The sequence below is a fragment of the Mesoplodon bidens genome (genome assembly GCF_964165515.1).
Source record: "Mesoplodon bidens genome assembly, chromosome: 14".
Lineage (NCBI taxonomy): Eukaryota > Metazoa > Chordata > Mammalia > Artiodactyla > Ziphiidae > Mesoplodon > Mesoplodon bidens.
Window position 1 is genome coordinate 47,014,792 of NC_138170.1, and position 22,743 is coordinate 47,037,534.

Consider the following 22,743-nt stretch of genomic DNA (forward strand, 5'->3'; position numbering starts at 1 on the left):
CAGTAGGCTACGTGGTTCTCTGGTTCCTCTCTCTCTCTCCCCCCTCCTCACCCCCCCGTGGGGGAGGGTGGGTGGTGACAAGTTAGAAGCACTTGCGTTAGGTCCCCGCCCCCAGGATCGGGCTCCCCCAGCAAGGGGACGAAGCAAAGGCAGAAACACACCTCGCTGCGCAGCTTCCCGACCGGGAGGGGCTGCGCCCCAGGGCTGCGCCCACCAGTATCCCAGTCTGAGGACGGCCCGCCGCTCTCCATGGTACTGCGGAGAGCTCAGCTCCGCCCTTCTCTTTCGGAAGGACAGCACCCGGCGTCACGTAACCCAGCCTTCTCGGGCTCCACGACCGCCTCCTCCTTCCCAGCTCTTTCCCTCTCCTCCCCCTTCTACTCCCCTCCTTTGCCTGTTCTCCCCTCCCGCACTCCTGGAGATAGACGCGCAAGCCTGACGCCTCTGAAAAGGCAGCAGCAGTCGCCTTCTGCACAGACCTCAGGAAATTCGCTTTGACCGATGCATGCTTCAAGCTCTGGCTCGAGCTAAGGGGGAATAACCGGGCAGGTAAAGAAGCTCAATTTGTGTTGGGGGGGAGGGGATGGGGCGAGGCTAGCTCGGGAAGGATATCTTTCCCCATTGTAACCAAGCCAGGATCTGCCCAAATGCACAGGGAAGGATGGGTGGTGGGAGGGTGGAGGAGTATAGATCTTGGTTGCTTTGCATGAGGCTTTTTAAATAGATGGTAAGAAGATCAGACAGTGGAACTGGGGTAGTAACTTAAAGACTGCAGTGATTTATTAGCAAAAAAAGAAAATGGGCAAGTTAGAAACCAAAGCAATAAGATACATCTATAGCTACATCTTTCTTTCCCTTCCCCATCAGCTCCATGCTGTGCCTAGCCTTAATTTGTGCAGTTGACTCCAGGCTCTAAGACACTGCACTGGTATTAGAGATGGAGCTTAGAGACTGGGCGGGAAAGCCAGGGAGAATTTTGGGTGTGCATTGGTATTGAGGGACTTTGCAAAAGCCAGGGGGAAAAGATAGGCACTTCTAAAAATTCAAAGATTTCAGGTTCTTTATTATGGTTTATTGAAAGGTGCATGGAAAGGTGTGCGTGTGTGTGGTGTGTGTAACCGTAAACATATTAAAATAAATGCAACTGCAGCCGATGACCATACTGTATCGATCCTTCCAGTGGCTTGGGAATGAATTTGATTCTAGAAATGAAAGAAAAGATTAATGAGGCTGTTAGTCTTCTTCTGAATTAGAGTGCTTCTTCCTTTGGCTGCAGTGAGGTTGTTTTTCAGATCCTTTTATTTTATCCTCTAATTTGTGAACTCACTAGGTTTTCCGGGCACCTAGAGAGAATCCTTTTCTCCATATAAATACAGATACTCTCTCACACACAATGAGCTTCCTCTAAGAACTGGGAGAGTCAGTTGACCTCCCCTGTGGTAAGAATATATATGTTTTTCCCCTTCTTTTACATTCCATAAAAAATTGTCTAGGTATGCATCAGTGGAGGAGGGCAGGAGAGAGGTGTAATGAAAGGTTTTGTGATCTATGTACTATAAGTTAATAAAATAATTGGCTCCAACTGACTTACAAAAAAAAATGGTTTTCTAACACACGAGCTTGTGGATGGTTTCAAAACACTACTCTTGATCTTGAAATTCCAGATTTATTTCACAATGACTGAAAATTTCAGATTTCTGAGTCCAGTTAAAAAATGAAAGTATATTGAATAGTATGCTATCTTAGAATGATTTTTAAGAGCACTTTTCTTTTGGCTTAGCATGGGAGTAGACAAGATATGGCTGGTGATTGCTGATGGTGTGGAATGTATCAGCCATAATAAATAAGCAACCGAGATTTTTATTTCCCTTTGCTAGTGGGCAGTGTGTGTGTGTGTGTGTGTGTGTGTGTGTAGTGTAGTGTAGTGTGTTGTGTATGTGCTGAAAGAGAGAGAACCAGTCATCAATTTCATCTGGGGAGGAACTTGAAGTGGGATCCCCTAGCTTGGTGGCTCTCAGCTGACACCTGTAGGGACTGCTCTGTACTGAAGAGAAATGCTCTCAGCTCCCTCCACGGAGGAGCGGCAGCACAATGCAGTGCCATAAATTACTGCTAGTTTCAGCTTGTAGGAAAAAAAAAAAGTGTTAATTGGATAGTGAGCTTCTGTGTCCAGGCAATAAATTGGTTTGTGTGTGTGTGTGTGTGTTTATGTGTGTGTATGTGGTGGGGGGAGATAGTGGGAAGTGGTGAGGGAAATACATGTGTTTTCTTGACATGACCGGATGACACATTTGTGATTGTTTTTTGTCAAAATGTGAGAGTAATTTTTTTTTAAATGCCTTAAAAACAATTCACTATTTATGATTTCTATACCATTACAAGAACCTGTCAGATTAGAGTTGAATAAAGAGAGGTGATTTAATAGTACAGTGAGTAATTCAAAGATATGATTTTAAATTCAAGCATCCTGGAACCACAGCAGCTAAGGTGACACACATGCCAGCTGCTGTTTTAACCACACAAATTCTAAGAGCTGACAGCCAGAAAGGACTTGAAGAGGAGTTAAGATCACTACACTGTTAGGCAAAATATTAAATATTTCACCCATTTTTAGAGGAGTTAACATTATGGCAGCTGAGACACAAATGCTGCTAAAAATAGACTTCTGACTCCAGTGGGAAGTTTTCTCCTATAACAGATTATTCCTTTAATAAAAAGGAAGAAAATACTTGGTTGAAATTTAAGAGAGATGCCCAAGAAACTATCAATATTCCTTCTCTCTCTGAGAAAAATAAAATGGTAGGAATGCTATACAAATCCATGCTGGCAGCTTCCAGTCAACATTTTGATATTCTCTGCCTGTTGTAAAATCAGCTATTAACTGAGATTTAAATAGGTTGTATTTTTATTGTCCATGTAACCAGTGCACAATACAAGCAGAAATTCCTAATAGAGCCTTTCCCCCCCCTCCTTCTCATATATTTTAAAAATTAAACTTTCTCAGAAATAGTAAAAGACAACATTAACCGAATCTCTATACAAACCTGGGAGGGTTACCTATTAACAGCTATAATAAACTACAAGGGTGTAATGTCTGGTTGTAAGAGTGTGATATTAATTATTAGGAGACATTAGTTCTTACTTGTAGATCAGGACAAATAAGCTCCTTCCAATAAGGTTAACTCTGACTTCCTAACAGCACTAGTTATATACCTGGTTTCTGGGCTGAATAATGATATGATACTCTAACAGACTTTAGAACTTAATTTTTATTTTCATTCTCTGCAGATTTCTGGGTCCTTATAAAAAGACAAAATAAAACCAAAATGCATCACCGACACACAACCAATTGATATGCTGGCATCTTAGCTTGGCCTTGCAGAGGCGGAGAGGAAAGAAGAGGAGCTGTTGTGATTTCCACATCTAACAGCTTCTGGCTATTTCACAGCGTCTGTGTTTGAACCCTACTGTTGGGGAGGGACAAAGAGAAGTAAAACCCAGCCTGTGAGGCCGCTGTGTGCAAGGAATTCTGCTTTGGCTACAGTGGTACTGGAAGTCCATGATATGACAGAAGAAGCAGGCCTTTGAAGCTCCTCTGGGGTTGATAAGTGGTGCCTTAAAGAGCCAAGGGGCCCCTTTCTCCCTTCTGGTTTGGGACACTACATCTGGAGGAGAAACACTTGAGGCATTACCAAGCATTCAAGGACCCTGGTTCATTGCTGGCTTCTTGTAATTGCCTGGAAAGTGTGACTCGAACTGCTTCCCTTTTGCCTGGTACCACTGATGGTACCTGACAGATGACGGTATTTGAAGAGTGAAGCATCTGTTGACACCACCGATAAATGGATGCGTGATTGCCCTTGACATTCTGTTGACACCTTTTCCAGAGCGTTGCTTCCAAAGTGTATCCTCCCTCTGGTCTGGAAGTTCTGTGGCTGCCCTGTACTACTGGGATCTACGTTTTCCAGTTGGGAGGGGACTATAGGGAGAGAGGGAGGGGTTGCTGGAAGAAGAAGAAGAAAAAAAGAGCTAGATAAAGGAGGGTGCATCCCTCCCACTCCTGCCCATCCCCTTACCCGAATTATTTCCGGATCCCTATTTCTGCATCACGGTGTCCAGGACCATTTTGACCCTGTCGGCCCCGGCACCCCCCCGCCGCACCCCAGCTCCGAGCATGGGGACGGCACTTCTCCAGCGCGGGGGATGCTTTCTCGTGTGCCTCTCGCTGCTGCTCCTGGGCTGCTGGGCAGAGCTGGGCAGCGGGCTGGAGTTCCCGGGCGCTGAGGGCCAGTGGACGCGCTTCCCCAAGTGGAACGCCTGCTGCGAGAGCGAGATGAGCTTCCAGCTCAAGACGCGCAGCGCCCGGGGCCTAGTGCTCTACTTCGACGATGAGGGCTTCTGCGACTTCCTGGAGCTCATTCTGACGCGCGGCGGCCGCCTGCAGCTCAGCTTCTCCATCTTCTGCGCCGAGCCCGCCACGCTCCTGGCCGACACCCCCGTCAACGACGGCGCGTGGCACAGCGTGCGTATCCGACGTCAGTTCCGCAACACCACGCTCTTCATCGACCAGGTGGAGGCTAAGTGGGTGGAGGTTAAGTCCAAGCGCCGGGACATGACGGTGTTCAGCGGCCTCTTCGTCGGAGGGCTGCCTCCGGAACTGCGCGCCGCGGCGCTCAAGCTCACGCTGGCCTCCGTGCGGGAGCGAGAGCCCTTCAAAGGGTGGATTCGCGACGTGCGAGTCAACTCCTCACAGGCGCTTCTGGTGGACAGCGGTGAGGTGAAGCTGGACGACGAGCCACCCAACAGCGGCGGCGGGAGCCCGTGCGAGGCTGGCGAGGAGGGCGAGGGCGGGGTGTGCCTCAACGGAGGCGTGTGCTCCGTAGTGGACGACCAGGCGGTGTGCGACTGCTCGCGAACCGGCTTCCGCGGCAAGGACTGCAGCCAAGGTAAGGCCCGACGACGTCTGAGCCCCGGGGGCCTCGGCCTGGGCAGGGCGCGGGGAGGCAGGGCGAGGCAGGCCCGGGCCGGTGCATGGGGGCTTCCTTCTCTGGAGAGTGTTTCAGATAGGGTCCCGGTGAAGACCTGTTTTGGGTGTTTCTGCCTTATCACCTCTCACAGCCCCTCCCTTGGTATCCTCGTCATGGTTGAGCAGCTCCCATTTCCAGGTTCAGTTCCTCCCGGGAGCCCGTTCTACCAACCCTGCTTCCTTCCAAGTGGCAGGGAGAATGACCTCTTCTCTTAAATCCTCTGGTTCTTTGCCCAGCCGCTCCCTATCTTCATCGGGCTGGGCGCACCTGAACGTACGCTGTGCTTTTCCTCTACCACCACTAAGTCTGTACTACACCTATTTTCCCCGTGTGATGCAGATAAGCATCTAGAAGATGGGGCACACGTTTGGTGAAAAATGAAGTCAGGAGAGATTCACCATGGTTGAATATCCCCACGTAGTTACTCGTTGGTAAAGGACAAGGGAGACAGGATTCATAAGCACAGCTGTGCTTTTTACAAGAAAAGTGATACGACCTGCTCCTGGTTGTGGGAAAAGGTGGTGGGGCGGGGGAGGGCTTGTGAGGGTTTCCTTGATTAGCAGGAAGAGGGTTCTTGGAATTAATGTTAGTTTCTTTGGTTATGTCCAAGTCCAACATTTGTCAGTTTAATAAAATTATATTATTTCTGTGGTTTCGTGAAATGGGAGAGAGGTCAGCTCATGTTTAGAAATGTTAGAGATTAAATAGCATATTTCTCAATTAGCAGATGACTTGGGAGGATAAATAGTACAGAAATTTAGACGTTGCTGGACTGGGAAGCTTCTTCAGGCTAATAAACAGGGGATGCAGATGAAGGATTGCAAGAGATTTTCCAAGGATATTCAGCTAATGATATTTACCTGAGTAGTGGAGGCCAAGTTGTAATTCCTGTTGTTCTTAGGGATTGAAACAGTGTGGAATTTAAAAAACTCATATCTCTATAAGTTTTATTTTCTCCCCTTTATACATAAAATTCAGTCGTTACTGTGTTTCTCCAATGTTGCTACACGAAAGTGACCAAGGAGAAATATTGTATAAACACAGGAAAGCCTTCGAACAAAAACCAAGTGATATGAAAAAGAAGAAATATGGATGTATCTGTGGCTGAGATGTCAAGGTTTAAAGTAGATAGCTTATGGGTCAAATCAAAGCAATCAACACACGGATAAATGGCATTTGTGGCTGATTTTTTTAAAAGGTGAATTGTTAAATCTGATTTTGAAAGCTGTAGTGACAAAAGCTCTATGTATGGCTGTATTTTATTGTATAATGTCTTCTGTTGTTGTTGTTGTTGTTGGGTTTTTTTTTTTTGCTGACACTGCTAAGGGGAACTAGCCCTTGTAAATCTTATTGGACTTGGCAGTCCTCTCTTACCTGACTTTAAGAGAAATGAAGACTTGATAAAATTTGTAATTGTTAAAACAGCAAAGGGAGTTAGGAAGAAAAAAAATCTGGTCATTAGGAGAGTTCTGTAGCCTTCATGGGCTAATGGAAAAAAAGTAAAACATTATTTCATTGCTTTCTGCCTTCACGAAGGTTTTTGTTTTCATGTATCTTGTCTTAAGTAATTATAGAAGACTGTGTATTCCATGGCCTGTACTGCACTTCAGCTTGATCAGTAAATTTCCATCAGGCTTTATAGTTATGTTTTCCAAAAATAAAACAGTACCTGCTTTTTCTCTACCAAATCTAACTTAATTGTGAACCATGAATAAGATAGCTATATTTGATGGTTTGCTATAGTATAATTTGAAGTTGCATACCTCTGCACTGATAAATAGAAATGAATTAAAAATGGACATTATTTTTTTTTTTTTTTTTTTTTTTTTTTTTTTTTGCGGTATGTGGGCCTCTCATTGTTGTGGTCTCTCCCGTTGCGAAGCACAGGCTCCGGACGCGCAGGCTCAGCAGCCATGGCTCACGGGCCCAGCCGCTCCGCGGCACGCGGGATCTTCCCGGACTGGGGCACGAACCCGTGTCCCCTGCATCGGCAGGCGGACTCTCAACCACTGCGCCACCAGGGAAGCCCAAAAATGGACATTATTTTATGGGACAAATTGCTCTAAGTATCCCAGTGCTGCTTTAAAATACAGAGCCAGCAATTTAACCAAGAACACATGAAATATAACTTCCTTCCTTAAATTAGGAAACAAATATGACACAATGACAGCTTGTTCTGTGTGGGAGGGTGTTTTAAATGAAAATTTTTTATTTTTCTGTGCATTTTTAACGTAGGAATCCAGGGATGTGCATAATCAGGAACAGTTAAGAGTGGAGAAAGCATGACAGAAGTAATATTTTGAAGAGAAGCAGAATTAGATAGCTCTGAAATGCATTTTGCAAGTGGCTAGCTCTTTCCATGAGAGGAAGAATTTGGGATTAGATATATAATTGAACAGTATACTACCTGATGCATAAGGTAATTCAACCTAGAAAAGAAAATCCATCAGGATAGTTCTGGAGCATTGATTCATTTTGAAAATTTGAAATGAAAACGGAGTGCAAAGATCACCACTAGTCATGAAAGGAAACAAAAGGCTGGGTTCCTTTGATTATCACAGAAATGGGTGATGGAGTGATAAAGGCAGAGTTGGTCTCCCCAGAAGGATTGGCTCCATTTTGCTTATTTTCCCTGTTTCATGTGTGTCAAGTGACTATTAAATAATTAATTGAGAATGGATGCTTCTCCCAACACCAATCATGTATTGATGGCTAGGGATAGATGATTTCTATTCAGATGAAGTATAAACAAAGCCCTGCCTGTAGCCAGTATTTGCACTGATTGCCACATTAAAGAAATAATAATAATTTAAAAACAAATAAATCCATAATCATTAGAGAAAATTTGGAAAAAAATTAACAGCAAACATTAAACAATATTCAAATTATATCTGGTCCCAACTACAATTTCTTTTTTTTTAACTTAATGAAAATGTCTAATATTATTTTAGTTGCCTTTGTATTCAAAATACAGTAAGAATTATTAAAAATAAAATAAGAATATTTTTTTTTCTAGAATGTCTTTAAACAACTTATACATCTGTGGATTTCTAGAATATTTTCATTTAATGAGCTCATGTTCATCCTTGCTCTATTTGTTCAGGCAGGTCTAGCAAGTTTTTATTTATTTATTTATGTGGTGATATAAAGAGAACACAAGGACAGTTATGTGTCATGATCACGTTAGTGACAGAGCCTGGGTAAGAGCGCCAACACCCTTATTCTCAAGCCCTGTATTTATCATGTCTGCTGAATAAGATTTCCAGTTTATTAGGTTTGATATTTTTTCAGATTCAGGGATTATTCAAAAGAAAAAAAAATATATATATATATGGCTGATGGAACAGAACTAACTTATGTGTTTTGTCCCTGAGAGTCAGCCTCAGACATCACTATACAAGAATGTCACCGTTCCTGAATGATGGATGCTTATAGGGTACATAGCTTTTTCAGTGAATCATACCCATCTAAGTGCCCTGGGACCATTATTATTTAATAAGTTTCTACTTAAGGAGACTAATAATTTCTTAGCAGCTTAAAAGAATTAGTGAATTCTATGGCTACCCAGTTAAAAATGAGAATAAAACACTGATCAATGAGAATTTAAGTTATATGTTTTACGACTTCCAGGTCCAGCTTTTATGCATTTTAGGGTCCCTTATATGAAAATTTCATACTAGACTCTGAGTATCAATTTTATTCCTCTGTTTAAATAGCCAGAAACACATATGGCTTATGATGGCTGATTGCTCAATATCACTAAACATGACAGTGTGATAGATATCATTTAATAAAGCCTTTGCTTTCTATGACTTTACTAATGTGGCCAGACGGACAACCATATTCACTCAGTCATTTATTCATTCATTCCTTTCTTTGTTCAACAGATATTGACTAAGTGCTTTGTATGTGCCTGAATCATAGGCCCAAGCAATACAATTGTGAGTAAACTCTCAGAAATAGTTCCTACCTTAATAGGAAGGTAGAAACCTCACATTTCTTTGTGGAGGCACAGTAATTAAAAAATAAATAAATGAAAACGTTAAATGATGGTATGTATTTTGAAGGACAGGTACATGGTAATTTGAGAACTTTAAAATAATGTGAACGGACCTAATCAAAAAAAAATTTCCCTTAGGGGTGATATTTAAACTAAAATCTGAGAATTGAGAAGGAATTAGCCAGGTAAAGGCAGAGGAGAAATATTAGGTCAGAAGCCTGGTGCAGGAGATGGCATGGCACATTCAGACAACTGAGGGAAGGCCCTTGAGTATGGAGCTCTTAGAGAGAGGAGTAGGGCCAGGTCATGTAGGGCCTTCTAGCCCATGTCAAGGATTTTAATCTTTATTGTAAAAATGATGAAAAAGCAGTGGAGGGAGTTTAGTGTGGAAGGTAAGGAGGAGGGTATCGTTATCAAATTTACATTTCAAGAATGTCACTGACTACAGTGTAGAGACCAGATTGATAGGGGCCTAGAGAAAAAGAGAAAGCATTATTTTCTGTCAGTCAACAACATTTGTTAAGCACACACTGTAATCTGTAGATTGAACCAGGGGACATAGAGGAAAAGATTCTTTCTCTAAGGAAGTTAGAATCTTTGTGAGCTTGGTTATGTATAGAACTCTAAGGCCACTTGTTGTTTGGGACACTGTGGTTCTACTTGTAAAATGCATTATCTGAACCCTTTATGTGGATTATCATATGGTTTCTCTCAGATATACCCATTGAATCTGTAGGCTCCTGGAGTGCATTGGCAGTGCCATACTTTATTATACCCCCAAGTACCTCGCTCAACATGCCTTCCTTCTGACAGTATATATTGATTGATTGATTCTAGGCTTTCAATATTTTAACTGCTACAATAAAGGGAAGTACTACATAGATACTTATACTTTTCGTAAGGTTAAAAAATTGTAAGTAGTTACCATATAGGTAGGTAGTAGACAAAAATGATTCAGAGATTTTGCCAGTTTTGTTTGAAGCCTACCATCTGAGGAAAAGGTGGATCACCTGTGCTGAGAAAGCTTTGAGTGGAATGGATAAATTCATAATTTTGATTTAGATAAAATGTTCTGGGAAACTCTTAAAGCATAACAATGATCTATCAGAATAAGCTTATCTTGATTATAAACTAATAATCAAAACTGAGTTACCATTCTAAGATGCCACAGATGAGGTTGAATGTGTTATTTTAACTATTCTGAGATGCATTTGAATTATGCAGACTGTGGGACCATGCTGCCTGGTTTAAGTGGGCACACTCAAATTTTATTCCTCAATGTTGTCATCTGTGAAAATGGTATAATAATAGTACTTACTTCATAGGGCTCTTATCAAAATTAAGCAGGTGACTTCATGTAAAGCTCTTAGAATAGTGTCTGGCACATAGTAAATATTTTGAAGTATCCACTTGCTATTTTTGTTACTATTATCACCACTACCACCAGCACCACTACTTCTACTGATACTATTTTCTTTAGGGCTACTGTCAAGCAAAACTTAAATATGGAACATTTTCTTCTTCATTTAAAAGGAATTCTAATGTAATAATGATCCTTGCTTGATTAGCCCAAAAGTTTCAGCTTATAAAGAAAAGCAAAGAGTAAACAGATTGAGCCTCTATTTCTGTTTTACACAGCTGTGCTCTAATGTTAACCATGTCTGGTTGTGATTCAAAATATTTAAAACATCATATTCTACTTGAGAATTTTTATTATGATTAAGTGAGCCTTTAACACAAAGGCATTTGTAAAAACTGTCACTCTCCATATAAACTAATACCTTTATCCATCCCAATCCTGTACTTAGTGATTTTTACTATATTTATCCTAATGTATACGTATATATATCTAATGGATCTATCCTATTTATATTTTGTCTTTGAGGCTTTTTGATAAGTTAAAGTTATTTACATGTATGTTGCAGAGAAGCTAGGATACTTGAGCTTTAAAAAGCTCAAGAAAGATTTCTTATAGTTATAAACAGATTATATTTTTAGTGTAAAATCATATATGCTAGTAACATCATGTTCCAGTTTTGGATAGCATTAAATGAAATGGGATAATTAAATGGTTATTTAAGGAATTCCTGATTGACTGCAAAAAGGACAGGTACTATATAATATTTCTGTTATTCTTAGCTGCATTCTGAGTATTAGGACTCTGAGCCACACTGGTTTCTGAAAACAGGAACCACATTCCATATCCCTTTCTCAGTGAGCAGTTGGTGGCTACACTGTTCGTAGGGTTAACTCCTATAAATATACACTGAAAATTAGGCCTTATTAAGATATTCAGGCTTGGTTTTATTATGGAGATTATAAACCTATTATTAGACGTTGTTACGTAAACTGTACTTTCAAAAAATTGCACAAGTATATTTGACATACTTCAGAATAAATCATTTTTGCATTCCAAAAGATTTTAGTTCATTATGCATCACAGTATTATGCAAAACCCTTGTACTTTTTCCTTGTGTACCTCTCTATAATTTTATGTCTCAGTCCCTTTCTGTTACTTGGAAGTGCAGGAATAGGTAAGTGTGTGTGGTCCTTGCTGAGTAGTAAGTCTTAAAATGTCTGAATTAAGTTTTGGGAAAAAAAGGGTTTTTTTGTTAGTTGCTTTAGAGCTTTTCAGCAATTGCACGGCTTTTTGGTTTTCCCTCTTAAGCATGGAGTTCATGTATTTCCACTTGAATATGTGAATGGGTACAATGCTCTCTCAGATTATTTTCCTATAATGTTATTGTTTCCACAATGTGTGTAAACAGAATGTGGCATGGGGTCTGAAGAACTAAATTCCAGGTGTGGCATTGCCTCTAAGTTGCTGTTAAAAGTAGAGTAAGGCTGCTAATGTCCTAATTTCAATTTCCAAGATTGCAAATTGAGAAACACCTAATCAGACTACTGCTGATTGTGAACCCCTGCTAATAACCTAACTCAAAGAGTGTTTATGAGTAGCCGATACATGTAAACTCTCAGAAGAACTTGAAAATCTAGAAGAAATATCTAATGGCAGCAGCATAGTGGCTCTAGGATTTGTGAATGTTAATAGTGAAAATGTTAAACTTGTTTCTGTAAATCTACTTTGAGGTCATTTTAGATGAATTTTAGATCATTTACACTCAATAGTAGGTATAAGATTTGGTGGAGTTTTCTTAGTACCTATTGACACATTATATAGACAAGCTGAATAAAGAGGGCAGTGGTCCCCTTGTTCCTCCTGTGTAAAATCTAAACAAATGAAATTAGTAATTTAAGGTAGCAACTGTATGAGTACGTATTGCATGATTCTGTTTATGTGAAGTTCAAAACAGACACAACTAATCTATGGTGATAGAGGTCAGAATAGAAGTTACCTTTTAGTAATGTTGATTAGAAGAGGACACAGTGGAGCCTTTGGCATGATCTGGGTGTGATTACATGGGCATATATATTTGTAAAGATGCATGTATTATACACTTAAGATTTATGTACTTTACTGTATATAAGCTCTACCTGAAAAAAAAAATCCTTCAGATTGTGAAAGGAATGTTGCTCAGTGAATACTAATGCACTGAATATGTATAAAAAATTACTTACAAAGGGGTCCTTAATGTAAATCCATATTTACAAATCTTAGCAAAAGAGTCAAATATTTGTAACATAAATCCAATGACCATTCCAGGGAGCAAGTGTACTTATATATGAATACATCTAAGAGAAAGGAAAGAGAGTATTGTTTTAAATACCTTACAACCTTTGAACTTGTTTCCAGTTTCTTGTGCTTTTATAATGAAGATAAAACATAGGTTCTTATTTTACATTTTCATCTGTTGAGTGAAAGTCTTACCAATACATTCAAGCAATGTATGTTTTCTAATTAGAATAACTCAACTGCTGGTATTTTAGGTAATTAGTAATCAGTAAGTTGTAAAAGCTCAAATATTTGAATGAGTGATTGGATATTGGAAAAAAAAACACTAGCCCAACTATACTGTCTAAATCTACAAATATACATGATTTCTCCCCCAAAATATTAGGCATCAAATTGTTTCAAAAGATGCACTAGGCGCCCCTACTTTAACGGTGCCATAAGCACTTCTTGAATGTGAATACAATTTAACATCATTCTGTTCAGAATCACATTTATTATACTTACTATTTAGTGTTTACTGAGTGAAAGGCATTGTATACAAAGTATACAAAGTATACTTTATCTGTTTTACCTCATTTATTCCTGCAACATCGTACTTGATAGGTTCTATAAAATTCCCATTTTACAAATGTTAAAACTATGTATGTATTAGAAAAGCTAACTTGCCAAAAGTTCCATAGCTCAATGGCAGAGATGAAATTTGAGCCCAGGTGTGTCTGTTGCCCCAGCAGGCAACTCTGTCCATTATATGACAAAACCTGTGTGTTTTAACAGACAGGTAATGGCTGCTGAAAATGTATTCACTAGTTGTTAACTTGGTGCTAATTTGAATGGCCAATTTATAATAAAGCCTTCAGAATTGAGGATTGTGGCAGACCCTTACATTTAGTGCCATTTCCTAATGTCATGATAGTAAAGAAATGGATTAGCTTGTCAGGATTCATCACACTTTGTTTCTATAATGCTTGCTTATTTGCTTCTTTTGTTGGCCTTCTATTATATTATGCTTAATAAGTTGATTCTACTCAAATGTAACCAGGAGTAAAACCCCAGTATATTGCATCTAAAGAATATTACAAATAATTCTTGATCTTTTGAATGAAAATATTTAGTTTTCCAAAAACAAGCAACACAGTTTTTATCTATTTCAGATTCTAGGAGATAAAATTATTGAAAATAGCAAAGTCCATGGTGATTCAGCACAAATGTAAAGACCTAGGCTTGTTCCCTAAGTAGGCCCTTCGTGAGAGTTGCTGAGTCAGAACATGGTTCTGCTGAAGATATAAATGATGGTACACTGGGCACTTAACTGAAATTACATAATGAGAAAACAGTGTCTCTTTTTGCACAAGTGAGTTTGGCTTCCCAACGCATTGCCTAAAATTGAACTTGGGGAGTAGTTCTTAGAGTTAGAAAGATATATTCTCTATGCTATTTCTGGTATATATGAGAAACTATTATTGGAAAGAAGTGGGAGGAAAGTAAGACTGACCTGGTAAGATGAAGTGCTGATCTGGACTCTTGTCTAGTTACTTGTGCTCAAAACTATCTGGACTGTAATTAGAAATACATTGATGCCACATTATGGGAACAAGTGCTACTTCAAATAGCATTTTCTCAGGTTGGTTCCCAGGAGAGATCTGGTGGTCTAAAAGTTACAAGAGGTGCTGCCAAGAAGAACAGTTGCGTCACTAGCATCCTAACATCAGGAGGGGCTTTCTGTGTTTAATTATAGACATAATGAATTCTGTGTGGATGGCAATCGATAACGGAAGCAGCACTAATCACAGCTTAGGAGTTACTGTGGTTTGTGACCTAACAATACCTGGCCTTGTATGTGGAACCAGCTAAGCTTAGATGTTACTCAGACATTGCTGGATTCAGCAGAAAGAACCGCCCCAGTCCAGCAGAGGCAAGGAAATTAAAGACTTAGGTTTTTCTTCTAAGTAATGATGTCTCTCTATAATTAAGCATGCCTGGAGTTTCCTTAGGGAAGTAGCTGGCATGGCAGCCTGTAACTATAGCTGCTGTATGGAAGACACTACCTTCCAGCTTAAGCTCTTTGTCTTGAGTGAAAAATTGATTTTTTTCTGCAAATAATGTAGTTACTTATTTAAAGTTACTATATGTGATGTTTAAGGTACTAAATGTTTAATTTATCCAGTTGAAAACATTGTAAAAATAGGAAGTTATATATTGCATTTCATGACCCAAATGCACAATTACATGTGCAGGAGGATATATTTATGAACCCCTATTTTAAAAATTGGGCCAACTTTCTGTGAAATAAAGTATTGAGATATTTTAAAATAATGAGACATTTGTTTTTTGATACATAAATGTATGTCTGTGTATATGCATATAAACAGAGATATAACACAAAAATATGATGTGTACAAGAAAATTACATAATGTAAGCAAAGAAGGATATTATTTAAAAGTCTTAGAAATCATATTAAAATCCTCAAAAATATATATCGGTTAAACATATCATTAAAATGTCTTTATGATTTAAAATAGTCTATATATGTATTTTTTCTATACAAGACCTTAGAAACCGAAAAAATTTATCCTTAAAGTATGACAAATGACTTTCTGTGATCAGGCATAGTGTTAAGAGATTTTGAGGTTTGTGCAAAGTAGCATTTTCATACTATTGATTAACAACATCCCAACTGTTCCTGGGGGTTGTATGAAAGACTAAATGTATTGTCTTGCTTTAAGATTTCTCTGACAGTTGCCAAGAGTAATTTACTTCGATGAAACTTTATTATTAAAAAATTATAATAGTTATTATTTAACTATCTATTGGAATGAGCCACACTTATGTTCAAAAAGGTGAAAAAAAGTTAAGCTAATATTAATAATGACTTCTTTAAAACTTTCATACATTAGAAAACCAGGAGGTTAAACTTACTGAGCTCCCAGTGAGTTCAGTATAAGCTAAGACCACCATAGGAGTATTTTGAAACCGCCAGCCAGTGTTTTAAAAAGTCAGTAATAGCCCCCAAACCTCTTTTACCAGAGTAGGTAGGGAATCTATACAAAATTTTGTTTTTAATATTTAAATGAGGCATTTATAAGTTTCAGAACATGCCTCATTGGTCAGTTTCTATCATTATATGGGAATTTTTTTGATATATGCATCATTAATTCTCTCTTCCTCTGGCCTTTTACACCTTCGCTCAGATTAGAATGGTAGAGTTAAAACAATATGATTTTCTTCTACCACAATTTATATTTTTTTGACTCAAATAACATTTAAAGTTTTTTTTTTTTCTTGAATTGTATCCACTGTTTACTCTTCTTCAGCTTTCTACCTTGATTTCCTTCATCAAAGTACAGGCAGAGGTAGAGCTTCATGAATTAGAGTAATTCTTCATCTGGGGATGGTGCTCCTCTCTGACTGTTAGTGAGAGCTGTCCCCTTTCCCAGAGGTCACTGGAAATAAAGAAGAATGATGGGTGCCTCTCCCTCCCCCAGACTCAGGACATTATTCATCCTGGACAAAGTCCCTGTTTGCATGACACAGAAAATGTGTTTCATCCTGAAACAGAGGCAATATAGATTTGGATTGGGGCCAAATGTATAATCTTGGCATGTCTTCTGCCCATAAGAGATGAAGGGTGGAAGGATGATGAGGCCTCAGGGAAGGTGTGAAGCTTGGGATGTGTGATAATTGAGAAAATGAGACAGAAGACTGAGAAAGAGGAACAGGAGATAGGAAAAAAGAAGATGATTGGGGAAAAAGGAGTGTTGGAGAAAAAGGTTAGCTGAGAGAGAGTGGAGAACTAACAATTTGAAACAACCAGCACATTGAGAGCTGGTGACTTAAAATACAAAAAATCGCACATCTGGTTAGTGGAGGAGAGAACAAGAATATACATTTCTTGACTACTAGCCCTGGGATTGAGCTGAAGGCAAGCATAGGGGGAAGAAAAAGACAAGGATAAACATATTATTGTCTACAATTCAGTCATAGAAACTATAATCATTCTTTGTCTTTGGCAATGTGTCATTGGGCTTTTTCCTACTAATACCAATAAGAACAACAACAATAGCAAAATTGTACATAACTCATACTCTGTGTCAGACACTATTTTAAGTTCTTTACACATATTAATTCATTTAATCGTCCCCACAACCCTATAAGGTAGGTGCTATTTTTAAAGATGTGAAAACTGAGGCCCACTAGGAATTTGCAAAGCTGGTATTCTAACCAAGGCTGCATGACTCCTGAGGCCGTGCCCTGAACTTGTAATTCCTTCTATTTTAATATTAAAATAATGACTGTGTATCCTCTGTACACTCTTTCACGTGTAAGAATCTCCCCTGTGTTTAAAAGATGCCTGTATAAGCTAATACAATTTCATATTTATTTTTCTCCCCTTCTCTTAGTATTCCATTTAAGTGTTTAATAACTTTTTCTGGGCAGAATTTCTTCCTTAAATTTAATGAAAATCCTTTCTCTGCTGACATAAATTAATTTATTCTTATGTCCTCAGTGCAAATAAAATTCATATAGTCAGTATCTCCTTGACTTATCTTAATCTGCCTAATAGAAAGAGTACTGTTTTCATTGAACTAAAACATTTCAGATCTCCCTTCTGTGAAACTGGTCTGACATTCAGCCTCCTTCTCCTAGTAACTGCCTGCTTTATTTATTTTACTCACTATTACTCCGATTCACTAATACTCTCCCAAAGGTTAGTTCCCAAAATATATTGCAGTCCTCTTGATATGTTCGTTAGCATTGTTGCACTTTCATGGACTCCCTAACTGTTCCTCTCCCTTCTGTCTGACTTGCTAATTTCCTTTTATACATTGGAAATGGCATTGACAAGGGCTTCATAAAATCCTTGGTAGGTTGTTGTTACCTGGTGGTTAAAAAAAAAGGTCTCTGTCATTAGTGTCTGTAGTTCAGGCAGTCCAGGATTGTGTAAAGAGAAGAGTCTTGATAGCATTGCATTTTTAAGCCAGAAAAGTAGGCCAGAAAAATGTGAGCTGACAAACAGAAAAAATAATTTGGACTAAGAAAAATGAGCAGTGGTTGCCTGTCCACAGAGTGCTAACCAATGGAAATAGATTTGAACAAGACTGTGTTGATGTAGGCCCAAGGAAAGAGTAAACAACATTTGCTTGTAATTCTAGTATAACTGTGAGAACAGGCCAGCGGAAGTGGTGGGCAAATATCTATTCCTGGAGATCCTTAACAATAGCTTAGACAGACAACTGCTGCTCTTAAATTGTTTAAGATGTCCCTTCTTCTGATCAGAGGCCTGGACTAAATGACCTTCAAAATACATTTTCAGCTCATAGTTATGTAAATAATTGTACTTTTGGGAAAACTTTTAACATACGAATCTTCCAAGTATGAGATAGAAATAGCCCAAGACAACACCCACCCCTAAAAAAAAACTCCCCAAAACTACCCCCTGCCAAAAAAAGAAAAAAACAAAACAAAACAGAAAATCTATTTTAAGAGTGTCTGAAGTTAAAATTCACAGATTCATTTGAGTAAAATATGGCACCAACTGCTACAGAGCATAAATTACTTCCCCAGTTGCCTTAACTTGCTGTGCTGCATACAGGTGTCCCTGGAATCCAGTCTGGGCGGGCTCTCTGCCCATATGCTTCTGTTTGCCCTGAGCAAGCTGCCCTTGTTGTCCTCTTTACCCAGTGGATCGCCCCAGTTTCATGTTTCCTTCAACGTTGTTGAGCTCGAGTTACAGCTGCTGCCTGTATCTCAACGCACCTTGTACTTGTTCATGCTGCCATCTCCAGGGTATCCTCCTGGTACTGAATCCACATCCACCAGGTGTGATATTTCTGCCCTGCCACCTCACTGCAGCACATTCGAGGGGTATCACTCCCATATCAAGCCTTTTATATTCTGGGTCATTGCTCTTCCTCTGGGAAATACAGCTTTGGATAAAAGGGGTTTTAGCACTTGTGTGAATTCTTCCTGGAGAAGGATGAGATGAAAGGGCGAAAAATAGTTTTTGAGTTAAAAACAAAACAAAGAAAATAAAACCAAAGCAACAACCATTCACAACATTAAGAACACTTTTTTATTGGTACTCTGTAATGTCCATGGTTTCTTAGTACAGCCAGTTACACAAACCAGAAATCTAGCTTTATCTTTGACCCCTATGTTTTTGTCCATTCATCAATTCATTCATAATTCCAAAACCACTTACTAAGAAGCTGTCCTACACAAGACGAGATGTTAGCTCTTAACATCTCAGAGGTGTTAGTTCACCTTTGTGTTCTCAGCAATTTTGAAGTTAGGCAGCACAAATGAAAAGTGTTGAGACCTAAATACAAGTATAAAAAAATCAGGGATCAAAAATGTGAATAAATCTCACTATTAATCGTAGTATATGAAGATCTATAATAGGATGCACATGTGTGCCATTAGTGATATTAATGATATCCTCAGTTGTAAAAATGAGCCTTTTTGAAAAATGCAGTATGCCTATGAACAGTGAGAAACATAAATCCTTTTAAAAATTGCACTTAATGGATTGTTTCACACTCTCAATTAAGTCACCATAATTTCAAATTACTCTAATCACTAGATTATTTCATATTAAAAGGAAACAGTTTGTAGTAAGTCTTTAGAAAGTTATAGAGGATGTGTAGAAAAAGCATTGGATTAACGAATACTGAGTTTGTTTTTTCCTTGTTTGATGACAAGGAAAACCAGGAAACTTGACTTTTTTTTTTTTTTTTTTTTTTTTTGGTGAGACACTGTATTTGGTCACCACTGGTCTAAGAATTGAAAGGGGGAACAAGTCATGTTCTAGTGGAGTAGGCTGGCAGATACATGCATAAATGATTTCAATATAATGTATTAAATACTGTCACAGAGATGAATATTTAGTTCTACTAGAAGTCAGAAAATAAAGGGACTAATCATGTACCTTCAATGACTAAGTTCACTTGATTCATAAATATATTGTCACTGATACACATTACCTATTGTCTGTAATGGTGGAATCAAGTAAATGGAATCAACTCAAGTATTAACAAGTAATTGGCTAAATAAAACATGGTAGACCCATATATAGCACCTCACGACATAACATGAATGAGGTTTTATATGGGAATGAAAACATGTTAAAAATATTTTGTGTAGTAAACATAATCAAATTGCAAATACATGTATGTACATACACACACATACATATATACACAAAAATATGATTGTATGTATACTTATATAAAAGAATTAAATAATTTATAAAGATCAGGTGTTACACTGTTTTTATGGAGGGTGTAAAGAAAACCTATTTAAATTGTTTGCAAGATAAATATGTTTGCAAGTACAAGATCAGATTAATAAAAGAAGTTGGTGACTCCATATTGAGGGATTTTCAATCAGATTTTGAAATGTCAAACTAATAGTCCATTTCAGAAGATCAGACTCTTATATGACTTTCCAAGAATTTGTATTATCATTCTAGATTGAACATTCTGTTATAGAAATAAAAACAGAGTGTTCGTATTGTCAGAACAGAATATGGCACTAATCTCACAGGATATATTCTGAAAGAATATCATGAAAGAGAGAATTATAGAATTTAAATCCTGTGTAATTCCAAGAATTATTTTTTTTTACTTAGACCCATTTGTCAGGTTGAACGCTAATTCTCCTGGTAATTAACAAAGGGACCCTGATAAACTGCAGGGACTGGGAGCAGATGTAGTATTTCTGTTTAGCAGAGTGATTTCTGTTAATGCTTCATTTACGGCATCTTCCCCTGTTCTCACACATCTCCAATACCAAGTTGGAGAGATGGCTGAATAGGCCAGTGCTGTGTCTCAGATTGGTTTCAGAGTCACGTGTATTACCATTCTTCCTAATGGAAATCCTAGACACTTCTGAGAAGTTCCAAATGACTGGCAAGGCTTTCCTGCTTTACTTCATACACATGTATGTTATCAATAATTACTTAGTTGACTCTTTAATTTGTCCAAATTCGTGCAGGCATAATGGAAACTGACAATGCAGTTTTCCATTGAAAATTGTAAATGGGTGACTAAGCTGAGTAATTCACCTCACTCCCGTTCCTTTTGTACAGATATCTTATGCTACACCAGGATGGCTATACTTTGAAAATAGCTCATCTATATTCATTCACCCATGCATATAAATTGATTTGCATGCTCGTTTTGCGGTTTCCAAATATGCATTTGTTGCATAAAGTTTTTCATATCTAACCCCAAATGGCTCTTTTACCTCTTCCTCAAAAATTTAGCTGGTGTGAGCCAACCACACATGAAATTCAGATACTTGCAGGACTGGATTTCTATAGAAAATGCTAAAAGCTGGAGAGGGAATGCTTAGATCTTGCCATTGGCCATAATTTCTAACTAGGATCTTGCTTTTATGGGTCAGATCCTTGAAATTACTCAGGGCAAGATTGAAATTAAGTGACAAGAATTTATTCAGACTATCCAGATTATTTACCAACTCATGATTTTTATGAGAACTAAAGGTATTCAGTAGAATAATTAGTTTATGGGTTGTGTCTTTGGCTTTTCCACAAATTAGCTAGACCTTATTGGACCTTGGTTTCCTTAACTGTATATGTATGATTTTTCCAGCTTAAAAAAATATATATAGACACACCAAAGTTAAATCAATAATGTGATTTACCCCAGCAAATAATACTAATATTATCACTAAATTAAAGGCAATCTCCTGAAAAATATAAATATATGTACAAGCTTAAAAAAAAAGTCTAACAAAATGTTTTGTGGCTATGACCATTTATAAATAGAAAATATTTTAAGTTAGGAAATTATCGTTATATTGATAGCTTTTGGTATTTACTGAGAATCTTTTATATATAATTAAAATTATATATTATGTGAAGTAAAATTAATAGTATGTTTTTAAAATGCCCTGAGTAGTAATGTGCAAAAGAAGGAAGGGATTGATGTTTACTGATTGTCTACTACATACTGGTATTATCAAATTTATATGTTATCTCATTTAATTCTTACCACCACAAACCAGATTTGTTTAACTATCTTCATTTTACGTTTAGGAAACCTAAGGTCCAGAGAATCTGTATAGTAAGGAGATAATTTGAACACAGGCTTTATTTCCTCTACACCCCAGGCTTTCCCCTGTCTCCTCACTGTCAGACGTGGATGGACTTAGAGGGTGTCATAGAGTGAAGTAAGTCAGAAAGAGAAAAGCAAATGTGGTATAATAATGCATGCATGTGGAATCTAGAAAAATGATATAGATGATCTTAGTTGCAAAGCATAAATAGAGACACAGACGTAGAGGACAAATGTATGGATACCAAGGGGGAAGGGAGGGGAATGGGGGGAACTGGGAGACAGGATTGACACATATCCATTATTGATACTATGTATTAAATGGACAACTGATGGGAACATGCCCTATAGTACAGGGAACTCACCTAGTGCACTGTGGTGACCTAAATGGGAGGGAAGTCCAAAAGGGAGGGGATATCTATATGTGTATGGCTGATACGTTTTGTTGTGCAGTGGAGGCTAACACAACATTGTAAAGCAACCATATTCCAATAAAAATTAATTAAAATAAATAACTAAATAAACTAGAAAAAAATAAAATACCTTGTGTAGACTCTGTGGAGTCAGAGATACAAACGATCAAGAGTCAACCTATTTTTAGAAAACATACTAGCATTTGAGCTATTGTCAAACTTTGAGAGTATTTCTTTGATTTGGAGTCAAGTTTGCTTTAATTTGACTTCTTTATTTTTCTTTTTACCTCATCTCTTTTATGTATAGGTGAATGTATTTCCCAACTGAATGATATATTGCTAATAATGACAACAAGAAACCTCTAAATATGGTTTCCTGAGACTTTACAGGAAGACTGTAGGCAAACCTCAAAATACATAGAAGGTTCCTTGTTTTCTACTATTATTTTTGTCATCTGATCATTAGTGTGTTTCTGGTTTTATGTCTTTTCCTTCCACCCTGTAAAAGAGTCATTTTTCTTTTTTTACTGTTTCTTCTTCTCTTAGGGCTGTATCACCTTTTGATTTTTTTTCATTATACTTTAGCTTATT

General features: G+C 38.2%; 1 protein-coding gene across 32 annotated transcripts in view; it reads left to right on the forward strand.

Moving 5' to 3' along the window:
• Nucleotides 1-4,174: 4,174 nt before the first annotated feature.
• The window catches only part of NRXN1 (neurexin 1), a gene marked incomplete at both ends in the record, with an annotated part of 1,149,966 nt that continues 1,131,397 nt past the window's right edge, over nt 4,175-22,743 (forward strand). For all 32 annotated transcript variants that reach the window (XM_081253733.1, XM_081253747.1, XM_081253714.1 and 29 more), the window contains one exon: nt 4,175-4,946. In XM_081253733.1, coding sequence (XP_081109859.1) covers nt 4,175-4,946 — 772 coding nt within the window. The remainder of the gene's footprint in view (nt 4,947-22,743) is intronic.